This window comes from Hippocampus comes, unplaced genomic scaffold (genome assembly GCF_001891065.2).
Source record: "Hippocampus comes isolate QL1 unplaced genomic scaffold, H_comes_QL1_v1.1 scaffold25, whole genome shotgun sequence".
Classification (NCBI taxonomy): domain Eukaryota; kingdom Metazoa; phylum Chordata; class Actinopteri; order Syngnathiformes; family Syngnathidae; genus Hippocampus; species Hippocampus comes.
Genome location: NW_017804844.1, coordinates 837,568 through 855,126, shown reverse-complemented (window position 1 = coordinate 855,126; position 17,559 = coordinate 837,568). Strand labels below are relative to the sequence as shown.

The 17,559-nt window shown below is 47.0% G+C and overlaps 3 protein-coding genes across 11 annotated transcripts in view; 1 reads left to right on the top strand and 2 right to left on the bottom strand.

The window, feature by feature from the left end:
• Positions 1–3,944: 3,944 nt before the first annotated feature.
• Positions 3,945–10,133, bottom strand: mynn (myoneurin). Of its 2 annotated transcripts, none has more exons than XM_019874375.1 (9): positions 10,009–10,133; positions 8,932–8,994; positions 8,423–8,690; positions 7,326–8,320; positions 7,038–7,197; positions 6,592–6,770; positions 6,414–6,506; positions 6,190–6,315; positions 3,945–5,496 (listed from the first exon to the last, which is right to left on the bottom strand). In XM_019874375.1, exons 3-9 carry the CDS (start codon positions 8,686–8,688, stop codon positions 5,087–5,089), a joined length of 2,229 nt encoding a protein of 742 aa, XP_019729934.1. In that variant the 5' UTR covers positions 8,689–8,690; positions 8,932–8,994; positions 10,009–10,133; the 3' UTR covers positions 3,945–5,086. The 2 variants fall into 2 exon arrangements, with proteins under 2 accessions (XP_019729934.1, XP_019729943.1); XM_019874384.1 differs by lacking the exon at positions 10,009–10,133 and adding an exon at positions 9,084–9,634.
• A 321-nt stretch (positions 10,134–10,454) lies between these two features.
• Positions 10,455–12,316, top strand: emc9 (ER membrane protein complex subunit 9). Of its 2 annotated transcripts, none has more exons than XM_019874786.1 (6): positions 10,455–10,572; positions 10,932–11,137; positions 11,199–11,275; positions 11,349–11,418; positions 11,502–11,596; positions 11,828–12,316. In XM_019874786.1, exons 1-6 carry the CDS (start codon positions 10,545–10,547, stop codon positions 12,006–12,008), a joined length of 657 nt encoding a protein of 218 aa, XP_019730345.1. In that variant the 5' UTR covers positions 10,455–10,544; the 3' UTR covers positions 12,009–12,316. The 2 variants fall into 2 exon arrangements, with proteins under 2 accessions (XP_019730345.1, XP_019730352.1); XM_019874793.1 differs by lacking the exon at positions 10,455–10,572 and adding an exon at positions 10,623–10,778.
• irf9 (interferon regulatory factor 9) overlaps positions 12,052–17,559 on the bottom strand; it is a 6,953-nt gene continuing 1,445 nt past the window's right edge. For 5 of the 7 annotated variants that reach the window (XM_019874608.1, XM_019874617.1, XM_019874582.1 and 2 more), the window contains 7 exons: positions 16,448–16,628; positions 16,113–16,261; positions 15,851–15,935; positions 15,264–15,323; positions 14,443–14,847; positions 13,712–13,827; positions 12,052–13,597 (listed from right to left, as the gene is read on the bottom strand). In XM_019874608.1, the coding sequence (XP_019730167.1) occupies positions 13,463–13,597; positions 13,712–13,827; positions 14,443–14,847; positions 15,264–15,323; positions 15,851–15,935; positions 16,113–16,261; positions 16,448–16,628 (1,131 nt within the window). In that variant the 3' untranslated portion in view covers positions 12,052–13,462. The remainder of the gene's footprint in view (positions 13,598–13,711; positions 13,828–14,442; positions 14,848–15,263; positions 15,324–15,850; positions 15,936–16,112; positions 16,262–16,447; positions 16,629–17,559) is intronic. The other 2 variants (XM_019874600.1, XM_019874636.1) reach the window with 1 other exon arrangement.

Genomic DNA, 17,559 nt, shown 5'->3' with positions numbered 1-17,559 from the left:
TGGCAATGATTAAAAACCACCAGTTTCTCACGTTCAAAAAGACATCGTCTCAACTCAATAGTTTTTACCTTTTGATGAATGCGGCGTAGCATTTTTTTGGTTTTGTTTCCTTTCGCCCGTTGTAGGACCCGTTGTCAGTTCAGTGTGGAGCAGGTTGTCAGTATTTAACTAACGGCAGCAAAGTCTTTGGCTGTTCCACTGTGTGGTTTCTGTCGAGCTGTCACAAAGACAGCTAACAAGTAACTCAAGTGGGAAACGGAGTCTTTTGGAAGAAATAACAGAGCATGCTGTTATCTATCATTGTTGTCCTATGGTCTTACCTAGAAATCATTTCCTCAATGAATGAACCATTAACAAAATGACTATCCAGTTTCTGAGACGGATGGCAGCAAAATAGTAAAAATATCACCATGTTGTATGAAAACATGATCAAACAATAAACGGAAAAAAATTTTTAAATAGAGCCCCCCCGTGAGGGGCTGAAACACATGAAGGACACTATAGAAGAGTAATTGCTCACATTTTAAAATGTACACATATATTTTTCCCTTGACTTGAGTGGCGGCGTAACGCAAATTTTGGCTCGCAAAAAAATAAATCTATCAATTTAGCTAGCTATGTATATATAGGAGCTAGCTAACTTCTATCTAGCTAGCCACACACACACACACACACAAAAGAGTATTTTAATGTTGGTCACGATGGAGCTACTTGGACAGCTTAGTGGCCGACAATTTTTTTTCCCTACTTGGAGTAAAAAGTTTGAGAACAAGTGGTCGGTTGGGAAACAGCTGCTGTTGGGCTGTTTCCTTCGTGGAGTATCGGATCACATATCACGTTCACAAGTCACAGAGTATCAACTTCCAGATAAAAAATCCCAAGGTCAAGGGCACACTTTCCCACCATGCCGCCTCACCACGCTGGAACGATTTCCGCCAGGAATTCTGTCTCGGGGAATTTTTGCTTAATTAGATTACTGGAAAGGGAAGGTTGAATCTTGCCATTTGTTGGCGATGGTATTTTATAATGCTTGGTGCGGAACCCCTCTTATCCAGGTCCATTTTGAACACATTTTAAATATCGAGTCAGACTTAAACGTACCCGCTTGAATTAAAGTTCCTTTTCAGCACTCCAGCGCATGAGTTGTGACTGTTCAATGAGGACAGTACATCTATTCAGGAGCATGTCACTGTTGAGTCTTTGTGCATTTAATTGGTTTCATTCGACAGGAGATGCATCTGATTTCACTTTCATTTTAGAAATGGTGCCATTGGATCCAATTTGAATCTGGTTGAATTTTATCTGATATGTCATTGTGTCTTCAATCTGATTTCACGGCGGGTTGAACTGGACCGCAAATGGGATTTTATCTCATTCCGGGAGCACATTCAATCTCATCCAATGTCATTTTGGATTCAAGATGATTTCATTGGGGATGAAAATGAATTTTACCGTCGATTGAAGGGCAATTAACCGCAGATTTAAATCGACTCGAATCAAATTTCTTTGTGGATTCAATCGTCTTAAATCGGATTTCACGTGGCCTTGCTTCTGACCTGCTCACGGTGATGTTTGACAGACGTCAGCGACGTTCTGTGTCGATGGAACACCAGCTGCCTTTTAGAGGGCAAATTCTCCATCGGAGATGACGTGGTCATCCACTGGATCCAGCTTCCACAGATCTCGGTTCATTCCTTCTACCACGAGGCCGACCGGCTCCAGACCCAGGATAAGCGCTTCAAGGGCCGAACGTTGCTGTTCAAGGAAAATATCGGCAAAGGAAACGCTTCTCTGCTGCTCAAGGACGTGGTTGTTGGAGATGAAGGGAGGTATAAGTGCTATGTGGGAACCCTCATGGGCACCAGTGAGTCGTTCGTCAACCTCCACGTCGAAGGCAAGTCGACAAATTGTCTGATGTACATCAGATATGCAAGCAAAGACTCTCGACGATTGTCTGTGTAGATTTTCAATCATCCAGGTTCACTGGTGGTACTCCACCTGGACATTGTTTTCTCGTCGGCTGTTTGCAGCTCCGGTCACTCGAATCCATTTTCATTGTGACGGACGGCAGCTGATCTGCAGCTCAGACAGAATCTTCCCTGCACCTGAACTTCGCTGGTCCACAGAGCCTGCGCTACCTCATGCCCTCATCAACACCAGCGAAGTCCGCCAAGAGACGCAGACGGAGCTGTACAACATCAGCGGCTCGCTCGACCTGGCGGGTGACGCTCTTCCGGGCGTGGAATACGTCTGTGACGTCAGCAGCTCCAGCAGCGGCAACAGAGTCACGTGGAAGAAAACAAGTGAGATAATTCATTTGGTTTTTTTCGTGAGCAATTCTTTTTTTAGTCGTTTTAGCAAGATTGTTTTCGTTCAAAGTGCGAGTCATTCTTGTCTTCTTCCAGTTGTGAACATTTCCAACGTAGAAACGAGCATTGAGTGCGCGTCAGTGAGTGACCAAACCAGCCTCGTGTGGACGTTCAACAGCACCGACATCATCGCCAGCAAGCGAGCCGGCCACAAACTCGACATCGCTGAGCATTGGAAGAAGCACGTGAAGGGTCTGTCCGAGGCGGGCAGCCTCGACCTGCGGGCGCTAACGGACCGCCAGAGCGGAACGTATACGTGCACGTTGAGCAACGCCACGAGAACGCGCGTTCACGACGTCTTCCTGAGCTTGACGGCAACCGAACACGGTGAGCTCCTACTCAAATGAGATGACGTCACCCAAAAGACAAATCGATGTACGGCAGACCCTCGCCAATCGGTCAGCTGCCATTTGCGAGGGTTCTTCTACGTTTTATTTTAAAGCGACATGGAATACTGTATGTTTTTATTGTTTTCAGTAGAAACCCTCCTTTATTGTGAGAGTTACAATCCAGATATGTATCATCGAGTAAAGTAGTCCTCGGTGTTCTCATGATAAGTTGAGAAGCGGTGGTGTACACCGGGTTGTAAAATGAAATTGCATTCATATTGAAGTGTTTGGGGTAAAAGCTTTCAACTAATTTAGTCACTTTAATTTTTTTTTTTTCGCAGGGATTGATCATTTAGCCACGACCTAGTGACATTGAACCGGTTCAAAAAGATCCCGAATCAGCTTCACATTTTGTGTTTTGGTCAATTTTGTTGCTGTTGAGAAATGACAACACGCCGTCGGGACGAACAAAAGAACTCGGATCTTCTTGTTGCAGGAAAACCCAAGGTGGCTGGCGTTGTGATCGTTGTGATCGTCCTGCTCGTCGTCGGAGCCGTGGCTGTGGCGGTGGCCATCTATTTGTTAAAGAACAAAAGTAGGCCCTCCCAACCGTGATTGTGTTTCTGAGACATTGTCTTATAACGTTATAAAAGACTTGTTCGATAGGACATTATCAAGATAAGAGCAACTGATGATGAGAACTTTCCAATTTGATATGTTTTCAGATTTTGCTTCGCTGTCATTATCAGAAAACAAAGAGGGAAATGAGGCTGAAGCATCGAATCAACTTTCATCACTGTCAGCCCAAAAGCGGAACGAAGAACGTGTGATCGAACAGGGTTTACTTCAGACCCCAGGTGAGGGACATCCTGATCCTGGAATGGTCGCCAGTCAATCACAGGGCACAGAAAGACAAACAAACACTCGCACTGATGGGACAATTTCGGATCACATTTGAGCTTGAACTGTGCCTCAATGACTTTTTTTTGGGGGGGGGGGTAGCGGGTGAGACCTGGATTGGCTGTCAGTCAGTCTCAGCTATGTCGCTGAAAAATAAGCAAGCATTCACACCGGATGTACGATTGAGGCTCGATGCTGAGCTGGAGTCAAACCCAGTTGACTTTTGGAGAGAGAAGTGGGGTCCATCGTCCTGAATGGCAAAAGAGAAAAGCATCTTGCGCTGCCTTCCAACTAAAAATGTGAAATTGGAGCCATCCGTCATGCTGCCGCTTTTGTTGACTTTTTATTTTTTTTTTAAAGAATGTATTAAAGACATATATGTGTACATGCCTTGTCAGTTTCATGTCACTTATATATGTGTGTGCGTGTGTGTGTATACTTGTGTCAACCTATCGGAAAAGATTTATCATTTACTGTACTGCCAATAAAAGGATTTCTCAAAGGTCAATTTCAAAGATAAGAATAAAGACAAATGGCCTCAAGCAGCCTGCTTGGAGAAGAAGAAGAAAAAAAAAAACATTGACACATTATCTTTAGACAGCTTTGTCAACATGGGGAAAAAACAAATTAAAAATTGGCATTTTAAAAACATGCTCAGTAGTCATGCTTAAAATAGAAATGATGTCGCCTTCCACAACCACGCCTGAAACTCAACACCTTGTTTCGATTTCCAACGTGTGAACTTTGTGACGACACTCCAGGTAGTTGCGCGTCAGTGCCAAGGTGCGCGGAGACAAAAGATGAAAAGGTCGCCAAACGATTGAAAAGAAACGCTCAAGTCGCCCGACAATGTCACGGGACATTGAGAACAATCTGATTACAAGTCAACCGGGTTGTGTTTAACCGCTTTTTTTTTTTTTTTTTTTATTCCATGGTAATGTTTTTATCCAGTCACAAGTCTCATGAGCATTTTCTGTACAGAAGCCAAAACGTTCATCCAAACCAAATAGGAAAAAAAAACCAAAAGCAAACAACCCACAAACATTTGGTGTGCGCAAGATGTGAAGAAGCACAAAAATCATCACGTCACGTCGCAAATGTTCCAACGGGGGCGCGGCCGTCAACGCGCGAGGCTTGACTTTGCGTTAAGATCTCGTGTTTGCGCTCGAGCGCTTTTCTCTCTTTCAAAGGACCACGTTTGTCACAACAAGGAATGGGCCACGCGCACACGATTTCATTTCAAATGCAGCTCAAGGTCTCTGTACTAGTACACTTTTTGTCCTCACTAGTAAGTATGATTCGGCGCCAACCGTGTCTAAGGAGCGGCTGCTAGTGCGCGACCTTCTAGAGTTTCTAGTGAAGCGCTAATAAGTTTTAATTGTGTACTAGTAGGCCAAACGCGGCACGAGTAGTATAAAGTCAAAGAGCATACGAGTACACGAACCCTCAAATGTCCATCAAGGATATGAAATCAACGCTGGAAGCGCGTCACTGCGGCGGCGCCGGCGCGTTGTGTTCCATGTTGTCCACCGTGCGGATGATGACGATCTGCTCCAGGTTCTGCGCCGGCGAAGGCGGCGGCCTCAACTGCTCCACCAGCGCGTGCAGCGTTTCCGAGTTGATGGTGGACACGGGGTCGGCTTCGAAGCCCTCCGGCTCGGATTGGGAGATGGCCGTGTTGCTGGGCTCCGCCTTCATCTGCTGCAGAGAGTCGCTCAGAGAGGCGGCGTCTGACGGGCCGCCGCCTTCCGCGCCGCCGCCTTCCGCGCCGCCGGCCGGAGGCGTCGCCGGTTCCGGGTTGCTCGGCTCGGCTTCGGGGATGGAGCTCAGACTTTTGCCGTCCTTGCTCAGTTTGCTCTGCACGAAAGCGATGGGATGGCTGGATGCCAGCAGGACGACTGCGGGCACGAGAGCACAAAGTAAAATGGCGCCGAAAAGCCGAGGGCGCAAACGTTCTCATGGTCTCGTCACGTTGCAAAAAGAGACTCTGGTGAGAACACCGAAGGATTTTCAATTGTGAAAATGATGCCAAGAGGGCGACCCGCAGGGCAAGTGGTTAGCATGTCGGCCTCACAGCGGAGAGGTGCAGGGTTTGATTCCGACTCCGGCCTTCCTGTGTGGAATCCGCATGTTCTCCCCCATGCCTACGTGGGTTTTCTCCGGGTACTCCGGTTTCCTCCCATATTCCCAAAACATGCGTGGCCCATCGGAAAATGGATGGATGACGCCATGAGTCCATTGCGGCCTGCCTAAACGCGTCTTAGGTTTTCGGAAAAGCGACAACTCTTGCTGTCGTATTCGTTTGCAGGCATTTAATTTTTCAGAAGACACCGTTACAGCACCCTTGGTTGTTTTTTTTTTTTTTTTAAGTGATCTCAAAATAAATTTGAGCTGTATTTGTGTGCGTAAAATGTCAAATGAAGAGCTGAAACTTTATATGCAACTTTTGAGTCTCTCTTGACTAAGTGACAACTTGTAACTTGAAAAACTGGCTGTAATTTTTTTGTTTAATTGTTTTTTCCGCCCTGCAGCAGCGGAACTGTAGCGATCGGTGTTTAGCATGACAAGTTCGAAGCGTGGCGCCGGCTCACCTGCCCGCGCTCTCTCCTTGTGTTGTCGCACTTCGTCGGCGTGTGCCTTCTCCTGGTGTTTGATCATGTTCTTCACGCTGGCGAAGCGATTGCCGCAAAGCAGGCACTGCACGCCGTTGGTGCCGTCTGAGTCCACACACACACACACAAACACACACAAAAGAGCGGCATAAATGAGCGAGGGCAGGATGTTGATGAAGGCTTCGAACGGCAGGGAAGCTCACCGGGGTGAAGTCTCCGCATGTGCTTCTTCAGTTCCGACGACGTGACGAAGCTGCTCTCGCACTGCGGCTGGGAGCACTTGTACGGCGTCTCGCCTGGACGCAAACGGGACGGTGGGGCGATTACGCCATGATGCAGTCAAACGCACCTGTTTTGTGACGGGCGGCCCGCTTTCCTTACCCGTGTGCTTGCGCGCGTGCGCGATGAGCGAGGACGAGACGGAGAAGGACATGCCGCACAGGTCGCACTGGTACGGCTTCTCGCCCGTGTGCCGCCGCTTGTGGTAGGTCAGCGTGCTGGACTGAGCGAAGGCCTGGCCGCACACGTCGCACACGTACGGCTTTTCGCCGCTGTGCAGCCTGCAGGGGGGAGCAGCCACGTGACATTTATATTGCTTGGTTAAAAATGTGCGTGTTGAAAAACATTTGGTTTAGGTTTCTTTGGTTGAATTTAGGTGTCAGGTTGTTTAGTTAGCGAAAACTGCTAATAAAGGGCGTGAAGCAGCTTTTTGCATGCTATCCCGAGGGTAAATAGAGCTATGGATTTGAATATGTTTGGATCGTGTTCACATGTGTCAAAACATTGAGCAAAAATCAAATGAACCGCAAAACCCTGCCCCGCCCTACCTGACGTGGATCTTAAAGTTGGATGAGGTGGCGAACTTGAAGCCGCAGCGGTCGCACGTGTACGGCTTCTCCTCGCCGTGGTGCATGCGGCGGTGGGCCACCAGCTGACACTTCTGAGCAAAACACTTGTCGCAGTCGTTGCAGCTGAAGGGCTTCTCGCCTGCGGCAAAACACGGACGACGTCCTTGAGTGACGTTAACATGACCTTGGCCGCACATTTAAAACATTCTGCTGCCGTACTCGGCCGGCTCGCGACCCTCCGCGCCTTTATATGAATCCACCGCTTACCCGTGTGCGTGCGCAGGTGAGTTTTGAGCTGCGTAGCCTGTCGGAAGGTTTTGGAGCAGAAGATGCAGATGAAGGGCTTGAGGCCCGCGTGGATCTGCTCGTGCCTCCGCAGGCTGCACAAGTCTTTGAACGTTCTGTTGCACTCGATGCAGGACCGCGTCGTCTCTTCCGAGACGTTGGAGGCGTTCTGCTCCGCATCCTCCGCCGCCTCCGCGCCGCTGTCGTCGTCCTCGGCGTCCGTTTTGCTCCGGCCGCGCCCCCTCCCCCGGCCCCTCCCTCGACCCCGGCTGCGTCCGCGCCGCACCTCCCCGACGCGCTGCCTCTTGGCAGGCGGTTCGTCAAGCGAGGGGCTCCAGTCGGCCGACGTGTCGCCGAAATCCTTCACGCTCGTGTCGGAATCCTCAAGGAAGTCTTCTTCGGTCTTGACCTGGCTTATTCCTCCTCTTCCTCTGCCCCTACCCCGGCCCCTGCCGCGGCCACGGCCTCTCCCCCTGTGGGCTGCGGGTTTGAGGGTATTGTCGGCCGAGTTGCTCGGCTCTGCCGGACTGCTACTCTGAATTCCTCCTTCTTCATCCAAACAGGTGGTTTTGCTCCCCTGACTTTCCTGGCCTTCCTGATTTTCTTGGCCTTCCTGATTTTCTTGGCCTTCCTGACCTCCCTGGTCTTCCTGACTTTCCTCACCTCCCTGGCCTTCCTCGCCTCCCTCGCCTTCCTCGCCTACCTGGCCTTCCTTGCCTACCTGGCCTTCCTCAGCAACCCGTCCTTCCTGACCCTCATCCACCCACCCACCCGACACTGAGACGATGGCCAGAGAGACCGGGGAGTCAGGACTCCCCGGAGAGCCGGGACTGAGCGAAGAGAGGCCCGCCTCTTTGTCCAACTCTGAGTGGGACGCCTCGCCGGCCTCGGACGAGTGAGAAATTCCTTCCAGATACTTTGTAGCATCGGACATTCCCAGAAAGATGGCGGCTCGGCGGACAGCAGATTGTCTGGTGCTGAAAGTAACATCCATCAATAATACATTTATTATCAGCGGTGGGTAGTAACCAAGCACAAAACGTCGGCTAGCGCCTGAAAAATTTTAAGCTGTATCTTACCTGCTGAGGTTCATCTGTCCCGTGTAGACAAACTCCAGCAGCTTCTCCAGGGCGTAGCGGCTGACTTTGTCAGGGTCCAAAGTGGTGATGTCTTGGTCCTTCTCAGCCTGGGAGGAGAAGTACTTGCTGAACGCCGCGAGGATGTTTCGATGAGCCCGGAACTCCACGTCTCTCACCATGATGGTGACGTCGCACAGGAAGTCCATTTCCCGCTGCTGATGCAGGCGCTGCAAGAGCAGCTTGCCATGATTGGCGCTGTGAGCCATCGCTATCGGAGAGTCGACATTAATCACACCTACTCTTGTCAATCCAAGCTAATTTCTCTCAGACAGACTATGGCGTTTCACATTGTATGATAGCAGGAAGGAGTGAGAACAGGCTCTAAGGAATACGTGTGTTAGTAAAGTGTAAATGTTTATTAAAAGCGTGTAGGATGGGGGAAAATTACATTTTAATAAAAGTTAATTCACAGGTGTATCTGGAGTGTGTAACACTAAAAACTTTCTTACTGTCAGCAGTTTGCCAGTGATGCTGAGAAGTTGAGTCCTCTGTTAATGTCACTTGTGTGTGCTCTACAAGAAATAAAAGAGAGTTAGGGTTTAAACAAGGGTTTACTTTTAAATGTATGCTTTAAATTTACACGCTGCTGCATTTTAAGTACCGGTTTGGGTTTCAAAGTCAAGTCCAGCGTTAGTGTTCACACCACCGGGCTTGGGTTTCTTTGTACAGTTTCAGTCCGGTGATGGAACTTTAGATCAGGGTTTGCGTTTCGAAGAAAAGCTTTAAGCCGGAGCGACGGTTTTAAAGACTGAAAGTCGGGTTTCAAGACTGACCCAAGGTGAGAGCTTTAACTAGGGTTCAGGTTTAAAGTAGGGTTTTAAGACAACGAGGGCGTTTCAAAGGCAGGTTTCACGTCAGGGTTAAGGTTTGTAGGTAAGGTTTCAAGCTACTGTCAGGGTGTATAAGTAAGGTTTCGAGCCACGCTCAGCATTTCAAACAGTGTTTTGGGGTCTTTAATTGAGGTTTATTTAAACCAACATTTATTTTAGTTCATAACTGCCAAAGAAGTATCAAGGCAAGTTAAGCAAACTGTTGTGGTGAGAAGTCGAGTGGGGAACACTAGCTGTCGGCTAATAAGAAGCAGTTTTGGAAAATAAAAGCTCCCTCCCGTTTCCTGAGTAGGCCTTCGAGCAATGCTAATGCTAATAGCCGTGCCGAAGCTCGCCTTAAGAGAAAAGCCCCGTCTGCTTCGTGTGGCGCCGAGTCCACTTCCCAGCACGTAATCTCGCCAACACGCAGGTTCCGAAGAGCTTCTACCGCCCGCTTGTCGGTTCGGGCTGCTGTTGTCGAGAAGCTGAAGCTAAGCCAGCTAACACGGGACCAAAAGGCGTGCATAACAGTGTGCTCTTATTTCGAAGGATTCACCGATTGCCCCGGCGGTGGCCACATAAGTTGGCCCAAATTGCAGCAAACCCGCAATTCGGAGGTAAATCGTGCAAACGTGCCATTCATGGTCAGAATCACTTCACTTCAAAGCTCCATTTTTAAACGAAGTCAAAGTAAATAAAAGCAGTAAAGTGCTGTACCTTGGAATATCCGTGCACCGCGGCCGTTACCTCGGGATTGTATGAGATCTCGCGAGACTGAGGTGGCCGCCAAGCAAGACTCAAGAATCAGCTGCTCAGTCGGAATCGTAATGATAATATAAGTCATGCTCATCTTTGATGATATAAATAATTTATTCATATTAACTTAACGAATTACTTAATTACTCAAAACATGCAAAAGTATTTATTTTGTAATATTTGGGGTACTTTATGAAGAATACATTGAAGATGTGTTTCATTTACGTCAAATACTTTCACGGCGACTGGTCAAACGCGTACTACAAGTAACGCATGAAGTGAGAGCCTCTAACGTACTTTACAATTGTTATGACAACAATATATTTCAAGGGAATATTTTTTTTTCATTGACGTTCGCATTTTGGTTCGACGAGACCGCAGAAAAAACAACTGTGATCGACAAGCTTCGACTCCAATCAGGTGATAGAGGGTCGCAACGTTAACCAATGAATGATCACATCTGAGAAAGACCAGAACGCGATGAGACAGAACCAAAAATGATTGGCACGCGTTTTCTCCAATCAGGTAAAGACAATCTCATTACACTGACCAATGATTGCTCTTGGCAACAGAATCAACCCTTTTGCATTAGCATTAGCAGTCTCTCAACTGGATGTAGTTGTTGGCAACAAGGCTCGTTATCTTGTACCTTCTTGGTTGATATATTTAAATGAATCGCTACGTTTCCGGAACAAGTTGAATTTTTCAGGCGACAGCCGACGTTTTTTATGTTTAGATCTTTATTGCGTTCGACGCAAGCCTGCATTTAGTGCTTGTGTTTAGCGCTGATGCTAATGTAATACATTCTCCATCACTTGTAGCGAGCTACTTCAACCCTCTTGTTTGCTCGCTCGCGATTAGGAGCAGTTGTATCCTAAATTCAGGTGCTGCTGTCATGGGGGAGGTGGAGCTGTCATGTCGGGCCTACGTTAAGATGTACCTCCACGCCTGCCTATTTCCCCGTTGTAGCGTCAACGGGCTGCTGTTGTCTTCCAGCTCGGCAGGGGGCGCGGTCTGCGTGACTGACTGCGTGCCGCTGCTGCACTCGCACCTATCCCTGGCACCTGTCACTCAGCTGGCACTCACACAAGTAAGAACCCGCTAACATGGAGGATGCAGACCATTTAATGAACATAATCCTGATGTTGCAGGTGGACGTGTGGTGCTCGCAGACGCAGCAAAGGATTGTGGGATACTACCAAGCCAATGCCTGCGCGTCAGACTGCAGGTGAGTCCCTGCCAATTGTCCATAAGTAAACTTAGTTACAAGAGAGGTGATGGAAGCAACCAACCTTTGACAGCCCAACACAAGCAGCCATGAAGATCGCCGACAAGATTGCAGAGCAGTTTGACGGCGCCGTTGTACTCATGGTCAGAATGTTTTATTCGCCTCAAACGACGACATGCAGGTACGAAGCGTCTTCATCTGTTCTGATGTTTGTCACGCTCTACAGCTGGACGGGAGCAAAATGTCTCCTGACTACCGGGTTCCTCCCATCGTCATGTATGAACGCAAAGACTCGAGATGGATGCTGAAAGACAAGCACACGTAAGGAGAGGTCATGTCAAATTCTGCCGTGTCCAGGTTTTTGCTGAAGAACAGCCCACTAGCTTGATGGTAACAGAATCCAAAACGCCATAGATGGGCTATCTGAAATTAGTCTAAATATTTTGGTCATTTTAAACTTAACACAGCTGCTACTTTAACGAAAGCAAAGACATTTACATTGATCCATAAACATTTTATTATGAAATAATGATTCACCTCTTCCAATTCCAGGATCATGCTGAGGCAGTGGGAGGAGACGCATGGGATTGCCATCCAGATGTTGGAGTCCGGCGACCACTCGCTCTTGGTGGATTTCGACAGCCACCTGGATGACATCACCAGAGACTGGACCAATCAGAAGTTGAACGCCAAAATCGCTGAGCTGGCCTCGCCAGCCAATGGTAATATCTAGAAGCAAGGGAGAAGTCCTTCAAGTAATTCATGAACTTTTTTTCCTGTTACCGGGAGGGATAATAACAAGAATGCTGTTGAAAACTTTTATTCTTCATCAAGTTGTTTCACGAACACAACAGAACAAATGACAAGAGCAGTATGTGTGCCAACCCTTGTTTTTGTCCCGAGGAATGTCGTTTTGACTTCAAGGACATGTAAACACGCCACAAGAAGACTCCACTTCACATTCCATCCACTTGGACTTTTTCCGTTTATGCTGACATGAAATGACCCTAACCTATCAGTGAGTGTGTTTAATAATAATAAAAAGGTTAACCGTGCACTATGTTTTTGGTTGTTAGTAAAAAAAAAAAAAAAAAAAAGTTTGATTGCCAAAAGATGGCAGCACGGTGCTACTTTTCTCGAAACAAAGCTCCCCAATTCACTCCAAACATGACACCAAGATGGGCATATAAAAACAGTTATTAGGTCACTTTTTCATTGACTAACAAGTGCACAAATTCTAAAAATAGGGGAAAAAAACCCCAATTGCCAAACCATAAATATTCACGACATGATTTTGATCTTCAGAATGAATGACAAGATTGACATTTTGCATGTTCTCAAGTGTCAAAACCGGGACACGAAAATAACTACAAATGTGACAAATATCGGATATCTGCTGATGTGAGCGCAGCGTAAACGCCTGGACGAGATAAACCTGGTCGATGTCTGCACAAATTAAAAAAAATAAAATAAAAACCTGCTGTAAACAAATTACACTAAGAATATAACATTAAATATGGTCTAAAATTAATACAGTGGAGGTGCATAGAACATTAAATACGTTAAGTTGGGCGGGTCAATGTAGGCGGAACGAACGCGACGAAACACGCCATAATTGTGTTATTTACTGGACGTACGACTGCATACGTCCATGTTGTCACGGCACAATGTTGACACTTGTGGAGTTTTTTCGATGCCATTTGGAGGTCTGGTGGTGGTTTTGTGTGTTCTAAGAATGTAAACAGAAACCTCTGCACACCCTTGTCCAAATGACAATTTTTTTGGTGATTTAAAAAAAAAAAGACCAAGATTTTTCCAACTGTCCTATCAGTCATTTATATTTCCCACTTTGAAAATATTGAAGCTGTTGTACAGGTTGTAGGTCATGCTACTGGCGGGAAAAGTTTTGAAATGAGTTCTCTTGGTCGAATTTTGTTATCACAAAATTGGCATTGAACGGGTGTGTTGACTTTTGATGACCTCTCGACATAGAATCGAATTCTCCATTAAATTGGCCACCTTGAGCCCCAGTGAAATTCCAGCCAGTGTGTTTTGTCCCAGTTTGTAGTGTGTGCCACGTCGTTCCATTCAGTCGGGCAGAGTTCAAACTTGATGAAAATACCCCCGCCTATTCAAGAAAAGTGACATTTGTGCTATTTTGGCTCAAGAGCCCGCTGCGACCTTCCGTCAGGGCGCCGGCTCGGCCGTCTGCACGGCCACCAAGTTGAGCGTGATCTCGTCCAGCGGAGACTGCAGGAGGCCGTAGGGGTCCAGGATGGAGCGAGCGCTTTCCACCTGCTGCTCGGCCCACGGCAGCGTCACCTGACATCCGCCACCAAGAACAACAATTAAAAGGACATGCCAGATTCAAACATCCGGACCATGGACGTGTCCCCAGGTTTGGCCAGGAAGTGCCCCCCCCGGGTACTCGAGTACCTGAACGATGATGAGTTTTCCGGTCGGATCGTCGGTGCAGCTGAGTTCTTCGCCGAAGCTGAGAGTGAGGCTGCACTGCGGCGGCTCGCCGCCGTTCACGCGGAAGTTGTCCAGCTCTGAAATTTCGACCGTCATGACAAGAGGCACAAAAAGTCACAAGTCGGCCTACGTTTGAAGACAAATGAGAGCCAATGTGTGAAGGCGGGAGCACTGAGCTGGCCACCGCAACTCACAGCTGACTTCTCTGTGAAGGACAACGTTGCACTCTTATTGCGAAACTGATCAACTCTTCAGATTTGTAATTAAAAAAAAAAAAAAAATCTATCAAAAAATGTCACTACTTTAAAATTGATCAACTTTTATAACCTGCGAAGATAATGATGGTCACGCAAAACACTTGACGACAATTTGACTTTTTTGTTTTTCCCCGAAGGGGTGGACCCACTTTTGTTGCCAGCAGTTTAGACGTTCATCTCTGTAGCACTGTAAAAGGCATGTGCCTTGACCGAATTTGTTCGGTGACCACGCTTGTTCCAAATTTTCAAAAAAAAAACACCACCAAAAATTAAACAAACAAACAAAAAAAAAAACCACTATAAAAATAAACAATGGAAATAATCCAGCGGTTTTTGTGCATGTCATGCTTCAAGTTGACATCCTACAATGTGAACTTTCACTTTTTCCCCCAAGCAGATATTGAAGCAAAACAATCCAAACACATTGCCACTCACGTTGCTTGAAGGCGTCTTTGCTGAAGAGCAGGACGGGCTCAGAGTTCCTCTCCATTTTGCACAGACCGGGCGAGGTGGTGTGCGGCCCCGTCCAGAAGACCCGGCCGCGGCAGAAGCGGCGGCCGTACACGCCCTGGCAGGTGGACGTGAGCACCACGCCCCTCTCCATGAAAGGCAGCAGGGAGAGCAGCGCCGCCCTGTCGGTGGGCGGCAAAGGCGGCGAGGGCAGCGGTTCCGGCAGGTGGATGCGCGGGAAGCAGACGTCGGGGGTCGGCGTGGGCGGCATGGGCGAGGTCGACGGCGCGTACAAGACGCGCACGTCGGGCCCGTGGATGTGACGTGTCAGCATTTGCTGGCCCAAGTAGTGCACCGTCACGTGTAGTGAGTCCTTTTCTAAGCAACCATCCACAAAATACAATTCTTTTTTTTTTTACATTTCCAAATTGATGTTCTTTCATCCTCAATGAAACAAATCTATACATGTTGATTTGCAATTTAAATAATTAGTTTTGCGACCTGTCGCATTATTCATTCCATTCTATTTTTTGTTCTTTCACTTAAAAAAAAAAGTTCTGTAATGCTACCACAAAGAATTCCTTTGCAATTCTAAATAAATGGAATTTTGCCATTTTATTGTTGATTACATTTTGGTTGGTGCCCCTTTTACATATCTTACATAGATTATCCTCCCACCCACCAAAAAAAAAAAAAAAATTGAATTGAATTGCAATTTTGACACTTTGCCACAGTTTATTGTATTTTTCGTTCAATCATATTTTACGTTCTTTTACAAAGAAGGATGGATGGAGCGGAACGCTTACCTTCCGGAGAAGGCGTGACGCTCTCCTCAATGCGGACGTCCAGTTGGATCTCGCTGAGCGCTGGAGAGACGGAAAGTGCAAAAAGGGCGCAGGTGTCATGCAACGTTCCTCACAGTGATCGTCAACTAGATGTCTTACCCCGCTTAGCTTAGCGTTTGCCAAACTTTGAGGCCTGACCCTGATCTTATGGCACAACACGAAACAAAAACGTCACAAAAAGTATACGTTGGCGTGATTCTCCCGAAAAGAGCCCACGCACGTGCTTACTTCAAGCTGCACGTTGTGTATTTAAAAAATAAATAAATAGAAATAGAAAACTGAATCAAAGACTGTTAGCTCAATGCTAATGCAAAACAGCATAAATTGGCTAACTCATCTTAGATTCTTCATCCTCTGCAAACAACTCATATCACAGGTTCATTGTATCTTCTGCCATTTAGTGGAAAAAAAAAATATTGTTCTGCCCGTCAGTACAATATACTTTGCTGGCATTAACAGATGAACATTTTTTTTTTTGGTCATAAACCCCCCCAAAATGATTGAAGTCGCATATATTAGCGGCGTTTAGAACTGTGGTTGAAACTCACGGGCTTCCTGTGTGTCGCCGTCTATCTGGACCGGATGCTGTTCTGGCAGGAGATGCTCAGTCTGGAGCTCGACGTCTTCAGCACGCTGCGCCGCAGCCACAAAACACTGTCACGCAAGCTAGCACGCTAACAGCAATAAAGAAAGAATGCTAACAAGCTAACACAACAAGTCTGCCTTTTCTTCTTCTTGTGTTTGGGACATGTAGCGTAGCGTGGCAAGAATCCTTTGAATTTGTACACTTTTAACTGATTTGACACGCACCAGCTGGATTTTGACGTCATCCTCCATCTTGATTCGCTTGATGTGAGCCACTTCTTCACCGACTGCTCCGTCTCTGCTGCTGCAGCTGCTCCTGCGCTTCGACTTCCTGACGCTTTTCTTACGACATTTCTTCTCCGGCTTTTGTGCTCCTTGACAGATACACAAACCAAACGAGTCAGCATGTTTTTTTTTCTTTTAATGTGCTTATTTACTTTATTTTATTCATATGTGGGTGTGAATGCTTGTTTGTCTGTATGTGAACTGACATGGAGCTGCAACCAGTCCATTGTTCTTCTATCTCTAGGCAAGCTACCCCCAAAAATTGGCGAGCATACCATTTTCACCCTGCTCGCCGGTGGGTACCAGTCGGTAGACTTTGTAGGGCTCGGAGATGTCCAGCTGGGCTCGCTCCACCACCTCGCTGAACTCGGGGCTCTTGTTGAGGGCGCAGCGCAGTCGCGTCTTCCAGCTGGCCGGATTGCTGTCGCTCAGCCTGCCCTTGAACTGCGCCCACGCCTCAACAACAAAAAGGATGTTTTTCCTTTTTTTTTCCCCTTTCTTTTCTTTGTTGGCAACTTTTGTAGTTCTGGTGACATGCACTGCTTACACCCACAACACTTATCCGCTTCACAACCGACACTTTTTTGGAAAAGTGTCGGTAGGAAAATTTTAAGGCGCATGCGATGATTCGACAACAACGGACAAACAGAGAGCAACTCGTTCACAAAAGACGAGTCGGCTTTCCCAACTTAGCTATTCGGTTGCGATATTTAGCAACATTTCTGAGCCCTCGAGCAACTTTAATTTCACTCAGTGGAATCATTTTCACATTGTTTTGGGACATGTCGTTTGATGGCTCATTTTATAATCTTACATTGATTGATTCATTTAAAAATGTGAATTTATGATTAAAAACCACATCTATTTGCGAAAACACTCACAATGAGGATAAAGAAGATGTGCAGAATCGATGGCGGCCCAAGCTTGAACGGTCCCCCATGTGCGAGGAAAGACCCACGCTCACCTTGAAATCATTTAAACTTTATTCCCCCCGGCATAATCGATCTGGATTCATCTTCAACGCGACAGGCGGTTGTCAAGGATTTCTTTCGATTGGGAGCCGCCCAACCTTAACAAACAGTTTCTTGTCTGATGCATCGATGAGTCACACAAGAACCGAGTAAATGCACCTAAGTGCAGCTTGAGGGAAAGGCCGAGATTGTGTAAGCATCAGACATGAGCAAGCTCTCACTGAGCTTGACGCGGAGAAACGAACCGGCGCGACCTTCAACACAACAGTAACCTACTAACTAAAGAATAAACAAGTCGCGGAACGCGCATGCAACTACTAGAAGGAAACACAAACTCACATTGAAACCCTGCTCTTTACAAAATGCTGCTTGCCATTAGATAGGACGCCCTTCCAAACAGAATCACACACACACAC